Source organism: Mauremys mutica, chromosome 19 (assembly GCF_020497125.1).
Source record: "Mauremys mutica isolate MM-2020 ecotype Southern chromosome 19, ASM2049712v1, whole genome shotgun sequence".
NCBI classification, from domain to species: domain Eukaryota; kingdom Metazoa; phylum Chordata; order Testudines; family Geoemydidae; genus Mauremys; species Mauremys mutica.
This window is the reverse complement of record NC_059090.1, coordinates 17579294-17602903: the sequence shown is the minus strand read 5'-3', so window position 1 is coordinate 17602903 and position 23610 is coordinate 17579294. Positions and strand designations below refer to the sequence as shown.

The 23610-nt window shown below is 46.8% G+C and overlaps 1 protein-coding gene and 1 long non-coding RNA gene across 2 annotated transcripts in view; one reads left to right on the top strand and one right to left on the bottom strand.

Annotated features, from left to right (window-relative positions):
- The window catches only part of LOC123353081, a 31335-nt gene extending 9772 nt beyond the window's left edge, over nt 1-21563 (bottom strand). The window contains exon 1 of the long non-coding RNA XR_006574390.1: nt 21500-21563. This is a non-coding gene — a long non-coding RNA (uncharacterized LOC123353081). The remainder of the gene's footprint in view (nt 1-21499) is intronic.
- Nucleotides 5254-21627, top strand: LGALS9 (galectin 9). The gene is made up of 10 exons (XM_044993851.1): nt 5254-5394; nt 8936-9024; nt 9860-10070; nt 10698-10817; nt 12892-12927; nt 13306-13356; nt 15069-15113; nt 17827-17915; nt 19541-19703; nt 21093-21627. Exons 1-10 carry the CDS (start codon nt 5356-5358, stop codon nt 21237-21239), a joined length of 990 nt encoding a protein of 329 aa, XP_044849786.1. The 5' UTR covers nt 5254-5355; the 3' UTR covers nt 21240-21627.
- Nucleotides 21628-23610: the final 1983 nt, after the last annotated feature.

Below are 23610 nucleotides of genomic sequence, written 5' to 3'. Positions count from 1 at the left end.
GCGTACCATGGATTTATATAAGGGCAATAAGATATTCTCTGTCTTATTCTTGATCTCTTTTTTAATGATTCCTAACATCCTGTTCACTTTTTTGACTGCCGCTGCACACTGTGTGGACGTCTTCAGAGAACTATCCACGATGACTCCAAGATCTCTTTCCTGATTAGTTGTAGCTAAATTAGCCCCCATCATATTGTATGTATAGTTGGGGATATTTTTTCCAATGCGCATTACTTTACATTTGTTCACATGAAATTTCATTTGCCATTTTGTTGCGCAATCACTTAGTTTTGTGAGATCTTTTTGAAGTTCTCACAATTAAAACAGATCACTGCTGCTTGTAATCCCTTCCTCTAATCGCCCTGTTTCCTCTTCCTGTTAATGGAAAGTTCCTGGAATGGTGGAATTAAGTAGTGTATATAAATGGAGTCTGTAATATGGTGAAAATTGACATATTTTCTTTTAAAATGTGATGTAAACTTTGTACGGTACATTTAAAAAAAATATTTTCTATCAACTGAGTTTGTCTTCCAGGATTGCTATTAATTTAATTAAAATTGTTAGTATTAACAAAGGGTTCTGTATTAGTTTATGCAACTGGCAAAAAAAAAATTGCACTCTACGCTAATGAAATTCTGGATATTTAGGATTCTTTTCTGTGAATAAATCTCTGCTCTGGATAAAACAAAAGTCATGGAATTGTGTGGGCTGTTTTTTGGTTAGACTAGGGTTGATTTACGATATAAGCAGGTTTCCAAACTCACTGAATATTTTACACTTCATATAGCACCTTTTGGTGCTGAAAGATCTCAGAGTATTTTACAAATACATTGTTATGACAGGAGTGCCCAGAGGACCCAGGAATTCCTTATGCCAGGTGCTATACAAACCCATAGTAAGAGACCGTTCTCCTCCTAGAATGCTCAAACTCTAAACAGACAAAATAGAGAAGAGGAACAATAGGGTGAAGTGACTTGCCCAATGTCACACACCAAGTGCATGGTTAAATTAGAGATAACACCTGTTTCCCAATCCTCTAGACCACAGTCTCCCCTACATTATAGTAAACATACTAACCATTACATGCAGCACTTCCCACGTTGTAAACATAAAAAAAAAAATGACAGGAAGAGTGGCTGGCAGAAAAGAGAGCACAAGAGTGACAGTAATTTCACATGGCTGCTCAGCAGCTACATATCAGCTCAATAGGTTTCTTCGCTTTGTTTTATTTCATATCCTCCCGCTTTTCATGAGTCAAAAAGCAAAAGTGTCTTTTAAAAAAATAAGAGTCGGGGGCAGCAGGACTACCAGATGTATTGGAGCATAAGCTTTTGTGGGTGAATACCCACTTCATCATGCATCTGACGAAGTGGGTATTCACCCAGGAAAGCTTATGCTCCAATACGTCTGTTAGTCTATAAGGTGCCATAGGACTCTGTTGCTTTTTACAGATACAGACTAACATGGCTACCCCTCTCATATCTTAAAAAAAAAATAGGGATTGAATGTGACAAGGGGGTAGCCTGGAAGACAGATTGGCGGAGGGGTAATGACTTGGAGGCCAAATGTGCAGTGAGGTGTCAGAGTTGCTCTACTGAAGTCACTGGAGCTAAGCCAAGCTTCTAACCCTGAACAGTTAAGCGATCCCCTCAGGAGTGGGCCGATTTATTGGCAATTGAAAGCATACTGGGCAAACTCTTTGCATGCTCCTGTTTCTTATCACCTCCCCTTGGGGAGAAATGGCCTGTGGTCTGGGATACTCCTGTCATGAAAAGAGGGAGGCAAACAACTAACTTTGAAGTGGAAAAGGGTGAGGCTAAGAGAGTCAAATCAGGAATTGGAAATGCTGGTCTCAGAAGAGGGATGCTAAAACTGCCTGAGGTTACGTTCCGCCACCATTTTCCCAGCCTCGCTATTGCACAATTGGACCAAACGGGCTGTACCTGAACAATGGTATGTTCGAGATCCAAATCTAGCTCTCAACTCTGCAGCTTGAGCCCACTTCTTATTAAAATTCTCTGTCGGTGACTTTAGTCATACAACCATTCTAACACCGAATGCCTCCAGAATACTCACGGGTACCCGCTGTTCTCTTCGATTGCACTGGTGTAAATCCACTGACATTGATGTAATTAACAGCACATTTTACACAAGTGTAACTAAAAGCTTGACCCCTAAGTTACCAAGCTATTAAAAATGGAATGTTCCAGTATTCAATGAACACTAGATCATCCTGGAACCTCCTTATCAGGTGTTTGAAAACGCTGCTTTCTTAGGACTTGGACTGACTGAGTTACCCCTTTAGTGCAGTCATCTGACAATCATTGGTGCTGCCTCTGCTGAAACCCTTACAGTTTGTGTGACCACTGCTCAGTTGCTGGCAGCTGGAGATGGATACACTAAAAATGAACAGAGAGAGTCTCGATTTAGGAAGTAAGAGATGCATTGTCCTCATTCTGTTTCCTTCACCAGCTGCCCCCTACATCCCTTCTGATTTTCAAACCTTCCTAGGTGTTTGGTTTCAACCCAACTTTCTGATTAATGTTACTGGGATTAGAGCTGGTTGGGCATTTTTTGACAAAATTTTGGGTTTGTTTTTTTTAAATTGAAAATGCCAGTTCATCAAAACTGAAATTTTCGGAGAAATGCATCACTTTCAGTGACTTGTCACAGCAACAGGTTGGGATATGGGCAGACGTTCGGGGTGCCAGATCCGGGGGCACTCATCTTGGGCAGCTGCCCACAAGCGGCAACCTGTCCCTGCTGCTCCTAGGCAGAGGCGTGGCAGGTGGCTCTGTGCACTAGCCCCGCCCTGAGCGCTAGCTGTGCAGCTCCCATTGGCTGGGAACCGCATATATATAGAAACCACAAAAGGCATCTTCAGTCTGCCGTTCCAAAGTTGTCTTATTTAATATTGTGTTTCGTTTACACACTGCACAGAAACAAGATTACGATGTGATTTTTTTTGTTAAAATACAGTCTGTACATACATCAGTACCTACATTTTAGAACAATAACTAGGATGTGCTTTTATATCACATAAAGATCTCTTGTAAAGCTCAGCCTGGGAGCATTTAATAAACAGGAGAGATTGTGAAGTTCTTGTTGAATGTCAGCCTTGTGCTCTGTGTAAGCAGACTAATCTTCAACAGAAATACACCACCAGCACACGCAATGCTAAGGATGTGCAAATACGTCGACACTAGATCTAGTGTGGGGAGCAACGTTCGCATTGAGACTTAAAAAAAAACAACCTTACACAAATTAGTGCTTCAGCTTCTAAGGGATTGTCTACACTTTCAACACTGCCACAGTGCTGTAGCGCTTACTGAAGACACTATATCTGCCGACGGGAGAGGCGGTAATATTGATGGTAGAAGCCCTCCCCTCAACATAGCACTGGCTATACTAGGGGTTAGGTTGTTCTATGTTACTTGGGGTGTGCAGGCACACTAAGGCTTATACTACCATAGCTATGTTCACAAAAAATCACTACCCTTACTGACAGTTTTAAGTGCAGACCAGGCCTAAGGCCCAGTTAAGTGACACAGGACTCTCTCATCTACTATTTCCACACTGCTTCTGGCCCTACCCACATGGGCAACGAGAGCCCACGTTGCTATTTTAAGTGTCCTAGCTGGAGCCCCACCAGTGCAAGTCTGTCTACCCAGGCTGGAGGCTCGCGCCCAGCTGCAGTGTAGACACCCAGACAGGCCAAACCTCTGTGGGTACGTCTGCGCTGCATAGTAAACCTTGGCTCAGACTCAGGTTTAAGCCCAAACGCACCTACTGTCCACACACACAGTCTTCTGACTTGCACCAGAAACCTCTCAGGCCTGCAGACTTGCCCAGGGATAAGGGTCTGAGTCCGAGAGCCACTGCGGCCTGGGTCCAAGGCCACTCATTTTGCAGTGTGGACACAGTTGAAGCTCAGGTTGCCAGGCTTATGTTTGGAGAGTCCACCAACCCTATCGCACAATCCTCTAGTCTGGTGCATCCCAGACTTTCCTTCCCCAATCTTCTTGCTCAATTCCCAGAATGGAACCAACCTCCAGATTCACATACAGCTGTTGGACATTTAACCCTTCATGTCCACGTGGACTGCTCAACTGGCAACACCGTTCAGCCTGTTGTGTGTTAGCAATAGCCAGCAGGGACACAGAGTCCTCCACCCAGCGCGCTGCGTTTCGGAGGGTAATTCTCCCTCCTCGTGCCCTTTGTAAAGAAAATGATTTGTCATTGTTTCTCTCCGCTCTTCCGACATGGCCCAACATTGTGAGTGCAGGTCCCGTCTTGCGCCCGTTTCCTGTGCTGGTACCACTTATGGTACGTGTCCTACTCACATTAACCCCAGTCCCGCGGCCTGCCCCACACCACCTTGTCAGCAACAACTCGCTCCCACTTCTCCACCCTGTGCCCCTTCTCCCCTGCCCGTGATCACCCACCTGCAGGGGCTCCTCAGACCCCCCTACCAGGCTGCATTGGTGCACTCCCCCCCAGCCTGCACAACCCCCCGCCCTGCCTGCACCCCTCATCCCCCACCTGCACAACCCCCTTCCCCTGCCTGCTCCCCTCTCCCCACAACCTGCACAACCCCCCGCCCTGCCTGAGCCCCTCATCCCCCACATGCACATCCTCCTCCTGGCTGTGCCCCTCATCCCCCCCCAGCCTGTACAACCCCCTTCCCCGGCCTGCGCCCCTCATCCCCCACCTGTGCCCCCTCAGCCTGCGCCCCTCCCCCGTGTGCATCCCCTCCCCTGCCTGCTCCCCTCACCCCCCCAGCCTGCACAACCCCCTTCCCCAGCCTGCTTCTCTCTCCCCACAACCTGCACAACCCCCCGCCCTGCCTGCGCCCCTCATCCCCCCCCAGCCTGCACAACCCCCTTCCCCAGCCTGCTCCCCTCGCCCCCCCAGCCTGCACAACCCCCCGCCCTGCCTGAGCCCCTCATCCCCCCCCAGCCTGCACAACCCCTTTCCCCTGCCTGCTCCCCTCTCCCCACAACCTGCACACCCCCCCGCCCTGCCTGCGCCCCTCATCCCCCCCCAGCCTGCACATCCTCCTCCTGGCTGTGCCCCTCTCCCCCCAGCCTGCACAACCCCCTTCCCCTGCCTGCGCCCCTCATCCCCCATCTGCGCCCCTCAGCCTGCGCCCCTCCCCCAGCCTGCACAACCCCCCTCCCCTGCCTGCTCCCCTGGCCCCCCCAGCCTGCACAACCCCCGCCCCGCCTGCTCCCCTCCCCGCCTGCGCTTCCCCGGCCCCGCGCTCTCACTTTCGGTTTCTCTCCCAGTCCCGCTAGCGCAGCGGATAACGGCTCCGTCCGCCCGTCGGGGTTCGCGTCTGTCCCGGTCGCCCCCATGGCTCACAGCGGGCAGCTGGCGCCTTATTTCAAGCCGGTGAGTCTCTCTCGAGGGGAGGGGGACGGGACAGGAGTGCGGGGGGGGGCGCGGGGAGAGGGACCCCCGGGCTTGGCTGGGGCGGGCGGGGCACAGGGAGAGGGACCCCCGGGCTTGGCTGGGGCGGGGCGGGGCGGGGGGGGCACAGGGAGAGGGACCCCCGGGCTTGGCTGGGGCGGGGGGGCACAGGGAGAGGGACCCCCGGGGTTGGCTGGGGCGGGGGAGGCACAGGGAGAGGGACCCCCGGGCTTGGCTGGGGCGGGGGGGGCACAGGGAGAGGGACCCCTGGGCTTGGCTGGGGCGGGGGGGCACAGGGAGAGGGACCCCCGGGCTTGGCTGGGGCGGGGCGGGGAGGGCACAGGGAGAGGGACCCCTGGGCTTGGCTGGGGCGGGGCGGGGGGGGCACAGGGAGAGGGACCCCCGGGCTTGGCTGGGGTGGGGGGGGCACAGGGAGAGGGACCCCCGGGGTTGGCTGGGGCGGGGGAGGCACCGGGAGAGGGACCCCCGGGCTTGGCTGGGGTGGGGGGGCACAGGGAGAGGGACCCCCGGGCTTGGCTGGGGCGGGGCGGGGAGGGCACAGGGAGAGGGACCCCTGGGCTTGGCTGGGGCGGGGCGGGGGGGCACAGGGAGAGGGACCCCCGGGCTTGGCTGGTGTATGGGGGGGGCAGGAGAGAGATCGGGGAGAAATCAGGCAGAGTTATTTCTTGTCCCCTCCTCCCACCCCCATTTTGTAGCAGCTGAAATGTTTCTTGGGTTTCTCTGTTATCCCCACGTTGCTCCTCCCAAGCCCCTTTCTGGGCTCAGGCTGAGTCACCTGCTGACAGTGACCAAGGACCAGATTTCCAAAGGTGTGCAGGGGCCAAGCGCCACACAGGGGCACCTAGTGGGATTTTCAAAAGCAACCGGGCACCGTGAATGGTCCCTTAGAATATGCGCTAACAACTTACACTAAACCAGTGGTTCCCAACCAGGGGTACGTGTACCCCTGGGGGTACTCAGAGATCTTCTAGGGAGTTTATATTCCAATTGATTTATTTTATAACAATATGGTAACAATGAGAAAGTCAGCAATTTTTCAGGACTAGTGGGCTGTGACACTTCTGTATTTTTTATGTCTGATTTTGTAAGTTTTTAAGTGAGATGAAACTTGGGGATACACAAGACACATCAGACTCGAGAAAGGGGTGCTGAGGTCTGGAAAGGTTGAGAGCCACTGTGCTAAACTCTCTGTTCACCCCTGTATTTAGCTGTGACACTTCAAGGACCTTTCCCAGACTGAGAGCTCTGGGTAGCTCGAAAGCTTCTCTCTCTCACCAACAGCCGTTCATCCAGTAAGGGATATCACCTCGTCCACTTGTCTCTCCAGGCACCAAACTCGTAAACGTTTTTGAAAATCCATTAGGCCCCTATCTGTATCTTTAGGCACCTAAATACACTGGGAAATGTGGCCCCAAGTGTCTTGTGTCTGGTAGAGAAAGTAATATGCCACCAAGGTTCATAAGGCTGCGAAAGGGGATGGGGTCACAGCAGTTCCTTGGAAAAGGCATTGGGCCTTATGCATCACTGCTGTAAACTTCAGTAATACCAGGGACAAATTTGTCCCCATGACTGGGTTTCTCACTTTTGGACTAATTCATTTCACAGCTTCCTGGAAAAAGCCAGGTCCTCGTTAGGAAATATGATTCTCCACTGCCCTGCACCTTGTTTATTATTCTACATCTGAGTGCAAAATGCTGTCAAATCAGAATCTCTGCTGGGAATATCTTTGTACACCCACTTTGCACAGGTGCAACTAACTACACAAGGTGTGAGGCAGAGGAGGATCAAGACCCCTTGTTTCCTGAGTGCATCTTTGAGGGACAGGAAATGGACACCATTGTGCAACAACCCAGAGACCCAAAATCGAAAGGCGCACTGTTGCCAGGGTTGGGGTGATGAATGATCACAGCAAAGAAATCTGTCGAAATAAGAAGAAATCTGTCTTGTTAGCTTCCTTACAAATAAATGCTTGCAAGTTTTGCACCTATAATCTCTTAATATTATTTATTTACCATTGGTATAGGAAATTGTAGCGTTCTTACACTCAAGTCCTCTGACAAAAAATGTTACACATGAAAGAACTAAGCTGAGAGAAAAAGGACCTCAGGTTAAAAACCACAAAGTCAGAGTTCGCCACGCTGCTCTAACAGGAAATGAAATTCAAAAGTTACCGAGGCTTTTCCTGTGTACTGGCTAGTGCATCGGAGTTCAAAGTGCTGACCAGAGTGGTCACAATGGAGCACTCTGGAATAGTTCCCAGCGGCCAATACCGTCGGTTTGCATCCGCACTACCCCAAATTTTACCCAGCAAGGTCAATTTTAGCGCTACTCCGCTCGCCAGGGAGGAGTACAGAAGTCGATTTTAAGAGCTTTTTAGGTTGACAGAACAGGATTGCTTCATTATAAAATCGACCTAACGTGGCTAAATTTGACCTCATCCTGTAGTGTTGGGCTCAGATTAAAAAAAAACACCAATATTTTTTAACAACACAAAGTCAGTGTTTGTTTGTTCTGTGAAAACTGGAATGAACTTGTTTTTATGCTTCCGTATGCAGAATAGATGTAGTCTGCTTGGGTAATGTTGGGCTGTTTGCTTGTTTTTTTACTTCAAGAAACTTCTCTTTTTGTTTCGAGCTTCTGAGCAGCTTTTGAGTAGCACCACACCAGGAGCGTTTCCACCAACTTAGAGGGGCTGAAAGCCTGGGCTCTCAGCTCTGGGCGCAGCTCCCCACCGGGAGCCCAGCTGACCCCTGGGCTCCCCGCTGGGAGCACGGTTGCCGCTGGTCTCTCAGCTCCCCGATCTGAGCACGGCTGCCTCTGGGTTCTCAGCTCAATGTTCCTCGCCGGGAGCATGGGAGCTGCCTGGTGCAGTCAGGCTCAGAACTAGGAGTGAGGAGCCAGGCAGGCACAGCCTGGATCGGAGCAGGGAACCCAGGCAGCAGCCTGGCTGGGAGTGCGGAGCCAGGACCCTGGTGGGCAGCCAAGCTCTAGCTGGAGACTCAACCATGAACCACCCCAGGCCGACAGTCCAGGCTGTGAACAGCTTTCTGGTCACATTTACAGATGGAGAAACTGAGGCACAGGGAAGGGAAGTAACTTGCCTGTGGTCACCCAGCAGGCTGGGGGCAGAGCTGAGAGTTGATCCCAGGTCTCCTGAACGAATCCATTATTCTATCCACCAGGCCACACTGCCTGGCAGGAAGGAATGCTGACTGTTACCACTAGGATCGACTGAGCTTTGGCTGTTTCATCTTATGGAGCTGGGCTGTGAGGGATGTGCCTTTATACAGCAAGTCATGCTCTTTAGGAACAGTCCTCAGAGAGAAATTTTGCGGCATACTGACTTCAGGTCATCAGGCTGAAATTGTAGTGACTCATCAGGCGGAAGAATCCAAAACCACAGCCAGATGAATGGGAGATGAACATCAATTCAGGATTAGAAAAGTGGTTTAAATATTGTACCCTCTAATGTTCACTGTGTTGCTTTCTTTCTATCCCCCAGTCTCTCCCATTTACTGGCCCTATTCATGGCGGTCTTCATGACGGATTGATGGTTATCATCAGTGGAACTGTTCTTCCTACATGTGACAGGTGTGTGCTTGTAGGGATACGGCTGCTCCACGTCTGTGCCTAAAATCAACTGTTGAGAATCTTGGAATGTTTCCACCCCCTGGAGCATGACCAGGAAGAGGTTAGGAGGTTTGCTCTAGTGACTCAGAGGAATTTGTCTGTGGGAAAGCTTCCCCCATTTCCAGAAATACTGATCTAGTTCTGATCTGTTGACACAGAGTCATTCAGATACGGCTTTGAGAGCTTGGAAGATCAGGTCTGATGTTACTATAATTGATACTATAGGAAATGCACCTTTGAAAGATATGCTATCGCAACGATAAGTAGTTCCAATCTTATAATGTGCCAGTCACGCAGTTATCTCGGAAGGTGAGTTAAAACACTGGAAATATCTCAATAGGCTCAGTAGCATTGAAACATGCATTGTAAATATTCAAGTTGTTCATTTAAGCCCTGATCCTACAAATATTTACTACTGGGAATAATCTTAAACATTCTGATTAATTCCAATAACTTCAGTGGGACTAGTCATGGTAAAAAAGTCTCTGCCCAGAAGTAAGCGTTTGGAGGATCATAACCTTAGTTGGTTTTCAGCAGGAGAAAATCAGTTAGCACAGGCTTAGCTACTAAGTATGATCACTCTGAGGTTTGTTTTCACAATAGACTAGGTTGTGATCATAAATTACTATGTTGCTTTAGACTTTCCATGTAGAAATGTTGTAATGACAGAAGAGACATCTTTGAGAGGCAGCAGAGGCTAGTCCTGTATAAAGACTATTTTGGATACAAGTGAAAGCACACTAGATTTCTTAACCATGCTCAATTTAGTTCCTCTTTGTACTTTTTTCCTTCACAGCTTCAAGATAGACTTTCAGTGTGGACCCTACCCAAGTCCTCACGCTGATATTGCTTTGCATTTTAACCCACGATTTGAAGAGCGTGGATGTGTGGTTTGCAATACTTTTGAAAGACAGAACTGGGGAAGAGAAGAGAGGAAAGATGCAATGCCCTTTTTTAAAGGTCACCCCTTTGAGATTCGGGTTTTGGTAAAACACGACTCATTCCAGGTAATTGTTTTAATACTGTATTTTACTTGCAGATTAATTATAAAATGGCTCTTCTGCTGAATCAAGGAACATTCTCACATCTAAAGAGTTATATTAAAACAATTCCCTTTTATAGGAAATCGTTACGGGAAGTCTTTTCATTTATTTGAATGGGAACGTACTAAAACTCTGCTTACTTTTGCATTTTAGGCCCTGATGCTGCAACACTTGTGCCCATGTTTAATTTTACACATGTGAGAAGCCCCATTGACTTCAATGAGACTGCTCAGATGAGTAAAGTTAAGCATGCGCATATGTGTTTACAGGTTTGCGGCCTTAATCCATTTAGATAATTCAAAGACTAGTCAGTTTTGCATGAGTTCTTAGTCAGTTTCTAGTGAATTTCGCTTTTGGGTTCACAGGCAGTAGCACAGTGCTGCAGTGTTTTGATTGCAAAAGCTGGAGGGAAGTGTTGGTTTATTTTTAATTGATTTTTGTAAAATAGATTTTTTGTAAAACTTCATAGAAATATTTCTATTGTTCTTAGGTTTTGTAATTTTTTAAAAAAACAACCCTTACATTTTCTTATGGACATGAGACATTATCCTTTATTCCAAAAGAATAACTTCTGCTTTTTACACATGGCAGGTTGCTGTAAATGGAAATCCCTTTGTGGAGTACAAGCACCGGATTCCACTTTCCAAAGTGAACCACCTTAGTGTGTCTGGGGGTGTGGATGTGGCAATCATCAGCTTCCAAGATACTGCTGTAAGGGCCGATTGCATGTATTATTGTGTTTCAGAACCCCGAGGGGAACTGGAGAGACGAGTATTTGCAGAGATTTGGGGCATGATCCAGTGAGAATCTGAGTACATCCTGTGAGTTGCTGAATATCTCAAACTGGCCTTGTCCCCATTAGTGTTACCATTGGTGGAGCTTTACCAGTGTTAGACTGACAATGGGAAAAACGCTAGTGTGGACAGAGTGCAGATATTTTTTTATTGCCATGTCATGCTCCAAGGTGATAAAAAGCCAAGGCCTGTCTGTGCTAGTGCTTCCAGTTTTGCTGCCACCAATGGAACTGCAACTAAACTGAACCAACAGTGGGAAAAAATGCCAGTGAACTGAGTGAGCTCTGAGCTCAGTGTGGGATGAGGATGTTCAGATCCTTTCAGGAATCATTGGGGTCCTTGCAGGATTCGACCCTTGATTCTTAAACCCAATATTTTACTTGTAAAAAAAAAATCCTCTGATGTATTCCTGTATTTACTGAACTGGAGGCAAGCCTGTCAGGGAAATAGTAATGAGCCTACTGCCAGACCACCTTGTGTTATAAACCCATTAAATATGAAAAGTCAGGGGACTGGATTCCATGCTCCGATTGGAGACCTACAAGGAACTTGTAGGTGCCTACAAAGAACAAGTAGTGTCGCTGATTCTGATTCTCTCTGAGTCAGTACTAGACCAATGCCCCAGCAGGGGGTTAGAAGAGGCTTCATAGTTTCGTGTATTTTTAAGGCCAGAAGGGACCATCAGATCATCCAGGCTGACCTTCTGAATATCACAGGCCATTAGTTTTTGCCCAGGACTTTTGTATTAAATACAAAGACTTTAGTTAGACCATAACGTTTTAGTCCTCTGGAAACTAAAATGTGTGTCATGGGAGAAACCAAACTGCCTGTAGTAAAGTGGTCATTAAGGATTAACTGGGTTACTCAGAGCAGTGGTTTTCAACCAGGGGTACATGTACCCCTGGGAGTATGCAGAGATCTTGCGGGGGGTCCATCAACTCATCAAATATTCGCCTAGTTTTACTACAGGCTACGTAAAAAGCTCTGCCAAAGTCAGTAGAAACAAAAAATTTCATGCAGACAATGACTTGTTTATCCTGCTCTGTATACTGAAATGTAAGTACTATATTTATATTCCAGTTGATGTATTTTATAATTATATGGTAAAAATGAGAAAGTCAGCAATTTGTCAGTAATAGTGTGCTGTGACACGTTTGTATTTTTATGTCTGATTTTGTAAGGAAGTAGGTTTTAAGTGAGGTGAAACTTTGGGGTACACAAGACAAATCAGACTCCTGAAAGGGGTACAGTAGTCTGGAAAGGTTGAGAGCCACTGGGTCAGAGTATTATGGTTTGAGCCATGCGCCACCCTTCCTTCATTTCCTGTTTAGTTAGTGTGTGTTTTTCACCACCCTCTCCCTCCCCCTCCCCACCCCCGTCTCTATATAGTTGAGTAAAGCAGCAAGTTCCCAGCCTGCAGTACTGTAAGCAGAGTGTGTTTCTTGTGCACTAAGTGGCCCCTTTACAAAACGGTCACCAATGCCCGAGGCCCTTGCAATGACACGGAATTATTAGGTGAGATGTAGTCTGATGAGATGGCAATTGTAAGTATTATCTTTGTTTATAGCATGGGGAAATTGAATCACAAACAGAAGCTCCAATACAACAAAGTTCTTAAGCACGTGCGTCACTTTCACGTCAATGGGATGTTAGCATATGCTTAAGCACCCTTCCTAAACAGGGTTGCTTTCTTGAATTTGGGCAAGATGATGGCCTATATTTACTCATGCTGGGGAGCACCGTACCTTACTCCATGCCTATTCCCAGTTCCCAGAACTCATGGAATAAGTTATTTCTCACTGTGAGTCAGGGTGGCAGAATCTGGCCCTTTGACATTTGCCCAAGCTTGCGTAGCAAGTTCATGGAAGAGTGTGTACCCAGGTCCCCTGACTCCCAGATGAGTGCTGGAATCACTAGAGCACATTGCTTCTGTCAGCTGATTTTGCCATTCAAGCGTTTTGCACTAATTTTTTCTTTTTCATAACATTTAGCCCCCAAGTGCTTGGTGTCCTAGAGCAGCTGGGATCGTAAGTGTTTAATCTAACTTTCTTTTTGCACTTTGTTCCTTTTGTTGGCTTGTCTCAACCAAAGTTGGAAAACAGAGCAGATCTGACAAGCTATATTTATTTCTTCTCTCCACAAAAAAAATCTGAAGCAAGAATTGTTCAGTAGCGACAGGATTCTGTATAATTTTATCAGAAAGAAACATATTGTCAGCGCATGCAAAGATAATAATGGCAGTATGCCAAAGGAGAGAAAAAAATATCACTGTCTGGGCTTTCTTCTTGACTTTTTCAGGGTTAATTTGTACATTCACAAAGATTCACTTGATTTCTGTGTTGCTAGTGCCTCCTAGTGCCTAATCTTTGATTTGTTGAGTACCAACATTGTCTTTTGCTTTTCAGACCAATGCAGTTTTCCTACCTATGCAGTTCGCTCCTGGATCAACATATAGTGTGAGTTCAAGTGATGCTGAATCCATTTGTATTAATTGAAGGGAAATTTTTCTGCTTGACTCAATGGGCTAAATAGAGTTCTCTTTTGCACAGTGTAAGTAGAAAATAATTCAATTTGCTTGAATAGCGTTAGTCTGGATTTTATTACAGGAACTCCTTACTTAACATTGTAGTTATGTTCCTGAAAAATGCGACTTTAAGCAAAACGATGTTAAGCGAATCCAATTTCCCCATAAGAATTAATGTAAATGAGGGGTTAGGTTCCAGGGAAATTTTTTTCACCAGAGAAAATACTATATATATATATACACAAACAAACAGACACACACACACACACGCAGTATCAGTTTTAAACAAACAATTTAATACTGGTACACAGTGATGATGATTGTGAAGCTTGGTTGAGGTGGAGGAGTCAGAGGGTGGGATATTTCCCAGGGAATGCCTTACTGCTAAATGAACTAGCAATTGATTGAGCCCTCAAGGGTTAACTCTCACAACACTCTACAAGGCAGCAGGAAAGGAGGGAGGACAGACAGAGACACACACCCTGTGTGTGAGAGAAAAAATGCGCATTTCCCCTTTAAGTAGCTGACTCCAGGCTTAAGTACACTGCCTTGTTAATTAAATCACCTTGCTGAGACCCGCATCTACTGCCTAGACGCTCCCTCCATCCGTTGTGTGTCCCCCCTGCTCTATGGAAGATAGGGTAAGCAGGGTGCAGGAGCAGTGGGGAGGGGGAGACACCCTGACATTAGCCCCCCTCTTCTGCCCTCTCCCCCCACCCCATACAGCAAGCAGGAGTCTCTAGGAGCAGCTCCAAGGCAGAGGGCAGGAGCAGCACATGGCAGTGGGGGGAGGGACAGCTGCTGCACAGGGAACTTAGGGGAGCGGGGAGCTGATAGGGGGGCTGCTGGTCCACACTGGTTCCAAGCCCCCACCAGCTAGCTCCAACGGGCTGCTCGTCCTGCAAGCAGTGGACAAAGCAGGCGGCTGCCAAACGACATTAGAAGGGAGCATTGCACAACTTTAAACGAGCATGTTCCCTAACTGATCAGCAACTTAACATCAAAACAGCGTTAACGGGACGACTGTAAGTGAGGAGTTCCTGAACATCCATGTAACTGAGAGCAGAACATGGCAGAGCGCCCCCCGCGGCATGCCGCCATGCTTGGGGTGGCGAAATGTCTAGAGCCGCCCCTGCCTGTGAGGTGCTGAGGACCCTCAACTTCCATTGCTGCCAAGGAGAGTAGAATTAGTCCAGTGTTTAGTGCTTTTGAGAATCCCATCCAAGAAGGATTGGGCCCTTTTCTTTGTTGTGTGTCGCTTCTGAACACTCTGCTCTCAGAAGTCCGTGAGGTTCCGTGGGTGTCACTAGGAACTGAATTTGTCTCGGTGGCTCTACTTTAGGCAGCACAGACAGAAAGCTTTTATTAACCAAATGTCTAAAAGGGAGTTTGCTCTGTCCCCTTTCAAAATTGTCATTGGAACCTCCTCCCTCTCCCACTTTAAAACGCCTGGTGTGGTTTATAGACTTTTAAAATTAATACACATAGGTAAGGCATAGTTAAAAGAACGAGTAGTTACCTTTAACAATTGGAAGTGTGGCTCTTATGGAATTGGTAAACACACTTTTGTTTTAACTCTGCCTGCTTATCACGGCTGCCTGTTCAGATGTGTGAGATCTTTTCTCCTTTCCTGTCTGTTTGTAGTCAAATCCTGCTTTCCTACCTGGACCATACCAGCCGCAAACTTATGTAAGTCTTTATAACATTATCTAAGTGGTTGGTGTCCCTGGGGAGGTGAGTACTTTTTAAATCTGAAGTGCTGAAAGATCAGGTGAGAAAGAATTCCGTCCGAGAATGTGATTTCAGAGAGCTGAGAGACTGTCAGGAGGAGTGACTTCTCTGAATTGTCACATTGGGAAAGAATAACGCCCACTGGGTTATCCAACAGTGGAAAGATTAGTCTCCAGAACAGGTTTCTTATGGGAAAGGTTCCATACACCTGCGTTGGTGAGCCTGCTTGCTTTGATTGCTACCTGGCATTCCAGTGAGTGAGTTAAATAAAACTAAAGGTGAACATTAAAAGTAATAGTAATGACCTCAGTGTGGTTTGGTGGGTCTCAGTCTAGTTCTCAGGAGTCAGGTAACAACAACTGGGGCAGATTGGTCTCATTAGAGAAGGGGAAGCCAATGACTGATTGGACCCTGGAGACCAATCTATTCTCTCATCCCCCCTGCCACCCGCCCCAGGTGCTCCCTGCAGATTCAGCTTAGAGCATGTGAATGATGTAGGGAAGCTTGGACAAGCACTCCCTGCTGCACCTGTTCTATGGAGGGTGGAGCCCAAGATGGACCATTCATATCCAGATCCGGGTGTTGCCAGGATTCTGGCTTATTTGGATCTGGCGTTTTTGTTTGGTCTTTACAGCGAAAGGAGGACTGGCTACACTCTGCCGGAGTTCATGGGTGTTCAGATGTGATGTTATGGTTTGGGCCCTTCACTAAGTGAATGTCTCATGAAAAGCAATAACGCAGGGGGTGCATAATTTCATTACGAGTGAGTCTCAGGCTTTTTCAGATACACAGCTCCTAAAGTCATCCTCTTTTCTGCACAAGAGTCTCAGCTGATGAAAATCAGTGTAGCTCTATTGACTGATATGAAACTATGCTGATTTACACCAGCAGAGGATCTGGCCCTTAGGGTATGTCAACACTGCACCTGTGAGCCTGCTTACCAGCCCTGTTGGACAACTACACGCTAGCTCTGCTTGAGCTAATGTGCTAATAGCAGCATAGCCACAGCAGCACAAGCAATATGTACCCAGGGGGTCGGGCAGGCTTGAACTCTGATAGCTCATAAGAACGGCCATACTGGGTCAGACCAAAGGTCCATCTAGCCCAGTATCCTGTCTACCGACAGTGGCCAATGCCAGGTGCCCCAGAGGGAATGAACAGAACAGGTGATCATCAAGTGATCCATCCCCTGTCGCCCATTCCCAGCTTCTGGCAAACAGAGGCTAGGGACACCATCCCTGCCCATCCTGGCTAATAGCCATTGATGGACCTGTCCTCCATGAATTTTTCTAGTTCTTTTTTGAACCCTGTTTCTTGGCCTTCACAACATCCTCTGACAAGGAGTTCCACAGACCGCCTGTGCACTGTGTGAAAAAATACTCCATTTTGTTTGTTTTAAACCTGCTGCCTATTAATTTCATTTGGTGACCCCTACTTCCTGTGTTATGTGAAGGAGTAAATAACACTTCCTTATTTACTTTCTCCACACCAGTCATGATTTTATAGACCCCTATCATATCCCCCCTTAGTCGTCTCATTTCCAAGTTGAGACGTCCCAATCTTATTAATCTCTCCTCATACGGCAGCTGTTCCATACCCCTAATCATTTTTGTTGCCCTTTTCTGAACCTTTTCCAATTCCAATATATCTTTTTTGAGATGGGGCGACCACATCTGCACGCAGTATTCAAGATGCGGGCGTACCATGGATTTATATAGAGACAATATGATATTTTCTGTCTTAGTATTTATCCCTTTCTTAATGATTCCCAACATTCTGTTTGCTTTTCTGACTGCCGCTGCACACTGAGTGCATTTTCAGAGAACTATCCACAATGACTCCAAGATCTCATTCTTGAGTGGTAACGGCTAATTTAGACCCCATCATTTTATACGTATAGTTGGGATTATGTTTTCCAATGTGCATTACTTTGCATTTATCAACATTGAATTTCATCTGCCATTTTGTTGCCCAGTCACCCAGTTTTGAGAGATCCTTTTGTTGCTCTTCTCAGTCCGCCTGGGATTTAACTATCTTGAGTAGTTTTTTTAATCATCTGCAAATTTTGCCACCTCGCTGTTTACTCCTTTTTCCAGATCATTTATGAATATGTTGAATAGGACGGGGCCCTGCCTGCTTCCCAGCCCTGTTGGACAAATACACTCTAACTCTGCTGGAGTTAATGTGCTAATAACAGCAGCGTAGCCACAACAGCACAAGCAGTACGTACCCAGGGGGTCGGGCAGGCTTGAACGCAGCTCACCTGAGCAACCTCGCATGCTGCCGTGTCCACACTGCTATTTTTAGCTCACTAGCTCAAACAGAACTACAGTTTGTTTGTCTCCCTGTGCTGGGAAGCTCTCCCAGCTGCAGTACAGACATACCCTTAGTGTCAGAAGCTTGATACAGTCAGTATTGCTTACCCCACAGTGCAGGGCAATGCTTAATGTATTGCAAGATTACTCGTGCTCCCTACTGGCGATAGAATCAACCTCTAAATGGATCTGAAACATCCTGACACTTTTGTTGAAGGATCTGTCTGACGTCCTTTGTCATTTGTTTTTAAGGGACGTGCGTTTATTAGATGCCCTCTGGTGGGTGAAAATAAAAAGGGAGCAAATAAGTTCTGAGTGATATTTTTTTAAGCCTGTTTTCCTGTATCTTTCACTAGCCTGTGCCATACCACACTTCGATGTTTGGAGGACTTTATCCATCAAGATCTCTCATAATAACAGGGACCATTCCTCTTCATGCTGACCGGTAAGTAGCAGTGACAGCCCCGTGTCTGCATTGCAGACAGATGTAGATGTCTCCAGGGCTGCCCAGAGGATTGAGAGGGCCTGGGGCAAAGCAATTTTGGGAGCCCCTTCCATAAAAAAAGTTGCAATACTGTAGAACACTATATTCTTGTGGGGGCCCCTGTGGGGCCCGGGGCCACTTGGCCCCCCACCCCCCCGGGCGGTCCTGGATGTCTCTGAAGTTCAGGGAAGACGCACTTGTCAATAAGGGTTTTCCCCCCAGCGTACAGTCATCGTTATATTTTAAATAGCTGCCTTAGGGCCGAGTTCTGCAATCCCTCTGCACACAAACACAGCTCCTGTTGATGTGTCCTGGCATCCTTAAGATTTTTCCTTTATAACTGCCTGGTGTTTCTGCCTACATGTTTCCCCCTCAGCGGCTGCACAACATGCCTGTATGCCTATAACCACCACTACAAGTAGGCCGGTACAGTTGGCGTTTAATTAACAGTTTTGGGGATCAACTCCCATTGACTTCAGTGAGAGCGTTTGCATTGACTTCATTGAGAGTCAGTTGAGGTCACTATTCCTTCCACTGACTTCAGTTTCAGCCACTTTGTACAGCTGAGGGTAAGATTTGGCTCTTGGTTTGCAAATTTTAGTCCCAATGGGAAATTTTGCCTGGGCTGCCAACTGCACCCTAGATTTCAGTGATGTTTAATGTCAGTGGAGGGGTCTGTCTGTCTGGAATAACTTGCTGAGTTGCAGTGTCTGTCAAGACGCCTGGCTGCAGATGCTGAGAGCTCTTGGAATCTCCTGTCCAGCTAACTCATTCTGCACACACAGCTGTGACATTTTTACCCTGCAGACGGGAGGAAAGCAGTTCTTCCATACACGACAGAGCCTGCTTTTTTAAATCTCATTAGAAGTTGTTGTAGCACTGTCTTAATTAATCTTAGCAATGTGACATTTCAGCCAAGGCATTTTATACTGAAAATGACAGTGGTATATTACCAGGAGAGGACAGTGCAACTTGAAGGTGCTAGTGTACTTTGTATAAAAATGTATTTTCTCTAAAGCTTTCAAACCTTTTGATTAAGCCAAGCTCGTTGTTGAGTTTAAACATAAGGAATACAATAATGATGAGCCAAATTGTTGGTCAGAATTTTTAAGGGGGCCTCAGCCAAGCATTTTACTTTGCACCGGCAGTTAATTGTGAGAATAATGAATTGCAAGCACAGATGGCGACATTTAACTGCCTGACTCGTAGTCACATTCAGGTAACTGATTACCTGATTCTCAGAGGAGTGGACCGCTTACAACTTCCATGTAAAGTGAAGGGGAACTGCAGTTGCGCACCATCTTTGAAATTAAGACAGTAGGTGACTCAATGCTCTATAACTGGTGCCAACTATTAACTACTTGAAGCAGCCACAAATTGCAGCTGCAAAATAAAAGGATGCATATTTTATTCAAGTGGCTTAAATGCATGTACTGTATTATTGCGCTTGATACTCACTTTCTACTTCACACCTTCTAGTTAATCATATTGTGTTTCCCAGATAAAACTGTAGTGAATGTTGGCTTGTTTGTTTGTTTAAAACTGAGGGGGTCTCATGCACGTGATTTGTCTTCGGTGTGGTTTAGATTCCATGTCAATCTGAAATGGGGCGAACACATTGCCTTCCATCTAAACCCAAGATTCTCTGAGAAGACCATTGTCCGCAACAGTCAGCTGCACCAGTCCTGGGGACCAGAGGAACGTGGCTTGCCAGGTGGCATGCCTCTCCTCCCTGGGCAGAGCTTCACAGTAAGCAAAACTATTTTAAACTGGTCACTCATTATGCTAATTGACAGGGACATTTGCTTTTGGCCTTTGAGGCCTTTACATTCACTTGGGCACATTTAGGAAGAGAAATAGCACCTTAAATTGTTAAGTGGTTATTGACTCTTGGTTGTCCAGTTTGAGACCCTTTAAAGGGGCCTGATTTTTCAGAGGGCAAGTGCTCAGCACTCTCTGAAAATTAGGTCTTTTCAACGTGTCTCAAGGTGACAGCCCAAAAAGAAAGGTACTAAAATCCCTAGTCACTCTTGAAAGTTTAGTATCAGGAGGTAGCGGTGTTAGTCTGTAGCCACAAAAACAACAAGGAGTCTGGGGGCACCTTAAAGACTAACAGATTTATTTGGGCGTAAGCTTTCATGGGTAAAAAACCTCACTTCTTATCTTCACCCACGAAAGCTTATGCCCAACTAAATCTGTTAGTCTTTAAGGTGCCGCCGAACTCCTTGTTGTTTTTGAAAGTTTAGGTCAGTATTCATAGTAAGGATAACAGTATAAGGACTATCAGTGCTTGTGCTTCAGGGAATAAGCCAGTGACTGGCTAGCATCGAATAGAATTTCCCTCCATTTAGCTGTATGAAGGCTTTACCATCCATATACATTCCTGCTGGAGGCAGGCTTCCCAGAGAGGGCGCTGGTCTGTACTAGAATTGTAAATCCCACCGTAGTAACACTTAGGGCTTGGCTACACTTACAAATTTGCAGCGCTGCAGCAGGGTGTGAAAACACACCCTCTGCAGCGCTGCAAATTGCGGCGCTACAAAGCGCCAGTGTAGTCAAAGCCCCAGCGCTGGGAGCCGCGCTCCCAGCGCTGTCCGTTATTCCCCACAGGGAAGTGGAGTACGGACAGCGCTGGGAGAGTTTTCTCCCAGCGCTGGCGCTTTGATTACACTTAGTGCTTCAAAGCGCTGCCGCGGCAGCGCTGCCGCGGCAGCGCTTTGAAATGCAAGTGTAGCCAAAGCCTCAATGTTTGACATTTTCAGAGCTGTGGAGCCCTGTGGGGTAGTGAGAAAATATTGATAACCCCACATAATAGATGGGAAATCGTAAACACAGAGATTAAATGACTTGCCCGCAGCCACCCAGCAAACCAGTGAGAGCTGGCTGCAGAACTCCAGAGCCCCTGACTCCAGTCCAACGCTCAGTCTACCAGATCACATTGTCCCGTAGCGCTAGATTGATGACTGCTATGATTTACAAGCGCAACTTTGCAAATGTATTTTTATAAAAGAGGGAGAAATTCATATATTTTATGCCTTCTATATATTTTTCTCCATAGCTATTGCTTTTTCACACTTGTTTCTGAATGCCTGTTTATGGGATTTCTTCACTCTTTTTTTTTCCTCCCTCGGTTTGCAGATCTGGATTTTATGTGACACTCACTGCTTTAAGGTGGCTGTGAATGGACAGCACCAGTTTGAATACAACCATCGAGTTCCTAACCTGCAGCAGATAGACAGGCTTGAAATAGAGGGTGATGTTACGCTGACCTATGTTCAGGTTTAAAGATGAAATCCTACGTGCAATTTATATAACAGTCGGCTTCTGTGTACACCCCCCTAAAATTAGCAGCTTACTAGGGAATTTGCTCCTGAAACTTAATCAAGAATCGAATTCTTTTTTTATAACCACTTCAACCTAACTAGCAATCCTGCTATTTCTACAATACCAACCCACGCTTTTTGCATGAGCTTTTCATATGCTAGAACTTTACTTCTGTTCAGATCATATTGTTCATTTTATAAGCCTTTTTACTATGATGATACCTTAATTAATATGCAAATTAGAGACAATTAACTTAGGTTTGAACAGAGACTGGGAATGATTGGGTCATTATACTAATTGAATCTATTTCCCCATGTTAAGTATCCTCACACCTATGGGTCATCTCGATTATCAGTTCAAAAGTTTTTTTTCTCCTGCTGATGATAGCTCATCTCAATTGATTGGCCTCTTACAGTTGGTCTGGCTGGCTACTTCCACCTTTTCATGTTCTCTGTATGTATAAATATCTTCTTGCTGTATGTTCCAGTCTATGCATCTGATGAAGTGGGCTGTAGCCCACAAAAGCTTATGCTCAAATAAATTTGTTAGTCTCTAAGGTGCCATAAGTCCTCCTGTTCTTTTTGCAGATATAGATTAACACGGCTGCTACTCTGAAACCTTAATTTTGTAAGTGAATGATCAGGGATCTGTGCATTAAAATTAACATTAAAACATTTGGAGAAAATATGTTGCTTTCATTGGCTTCAGAACTCATTAAAAAAAACCTTCAAACTTAAGGTTGAGTATTGTCATCTTGATGAACAAAGATTCTGTCTACACTGCAAGTTATTGTGGGGAAAGCTAGGGTCTGAATCTACAGTGCACCAGCTTGCTGCACATTAAAGTCCCGCAACTTTCCCTGCGCAGAAGCAGAATTCACATGGGACGTTACTGAGCAGCAGGGTGGTACGCTGTAGATTCTCACCTGGCTTGTCCTGCAGTAACTTGCCAAGTAGACAAGCCCTTAGGAGAGGGAAGCCAGGTAAGTGGGAAAAAGCCCAGGGGAACAGCAGCAAGGGGTAGGACTGTGCAGACCTTTGTTGCTTGTTAGCAGATCCCTGGGCTGGAACCCAGTGTAGAGGGTGGGCCTGGGTTACCCTACCAGGCACTGGGAAATGACATAGGGTGTTGCAGTGGTGAGACAGGCCAATTAACTACCCAGGCTGCACCTGAAGAAGGAGACAAGGAGCAGGCCACTGATTGGAAATGGGCTCAGCTCGGCAGGAACAGGAGGGGTCTGTATAAAGCCCAGGAGCTGTGAGCAGCAAGAGGCTGCAAGGAAGTGAACTACAGTCACTCCCTGGCCAAAGGGAGGTGTGTTGGGACCATGTGACAAGTGGTGGGGGAAGTGGTCATGCAGTTACCCCTGACACGGGGGTGGATAAGAGATTGTGGTGCACTGTGTAAGACAGTCACCTCTGATACAAGGGAGTGCGGAGAGCCATAGCCAAAAAAACCAGGAAAGAGACAATGGAGCTGCAATATGTGGAAGCCTTTTTTGCTGAGGGCACATACAACCTCCCAGGCTGGACTCCAGAGTTACCGTCCCTGCAGAAAGGGACTGACAAATGGCAGGGATGGATCCAGACCCTGCTGAGGCAAGTCCGGGAGACCCAGCAGAGACAGTGGGAGGCCCATTGGTACCTGCAAAACTCTTTGACTCGGCTAGCTGAACAGCAGCTGTATTGATTAGTTTCTTTCTGCAGGAGCTTACATAGAGACCACAGGGAGCGAGATAGGAAGGGAGGTACCAGGAGGTTGTAGGCCTGGCCAAAGCAGTGTTATGCCTGTGGACAAAGGGAATACCTAAAAAGAGAGTACCCCTACTGCGACAGGGACAAGAAGCCTCACCCAGAAGGCAGGAAAGCCAAAAAGCCAAAGAAGTCCAACATGGGGGGAGAACAGGAAGGGGAGGGGCCTGTTTTGCCTGTGGTCAGAAGGGGATGCCCATTTATGAGGTGTGAGGGCAAGGCTAGCCCCAGAGAAGGCCAAGTGGCCTACTCCCAAGACAAGGCAAAGGGTTTGTTTTAGGTGCCATGAGGTCGGCCATATAAAGAGGCACTGGCCTCTTAAGAACGGGCATTGTAGCAAAGGGAAAGGCAGGGACCCCAGTGAAACAGGAAAGAAGGAGGTGGTGTCTGGAGACCAGCATATGCCAGAGACTGTCAGGCTAGACATGGCAGCAATGGACCTTGCAGGTGGTTATCCCACACACCCAGCAGGGGGTAGTAAGGAGGTAACATGAGATGATTGGGAGGGAGAGAGCCCAGATAGACATAGGGACTAACACTGAAGTGGAGCAAGCTACGGTGAGAACTCAGACCTTGAGTGA

Coding starts and splice junctions, on each gene's coding strand:
- LGALS9 (XM_044993851.1), top strand. CDS start 5,356: ATGGCTCACAGCGGGCAGCTGGCGCCTTATTTCAAGCCG. Junction 9,025..9,859: donor GTTCTTCCTACATGTGACAG/GTGTGTGCTTGT, acceptor TTTCCTTCACAG/CTTCAAGATAGACTTTCAGT. Junction 10,818..12,891: donor TCAGCTTCCAAGATACTGCT/GTAAGGGCCGAT, acceptor CATAACATTTAG/CCCCCAAGTGCTTGGTGTCC.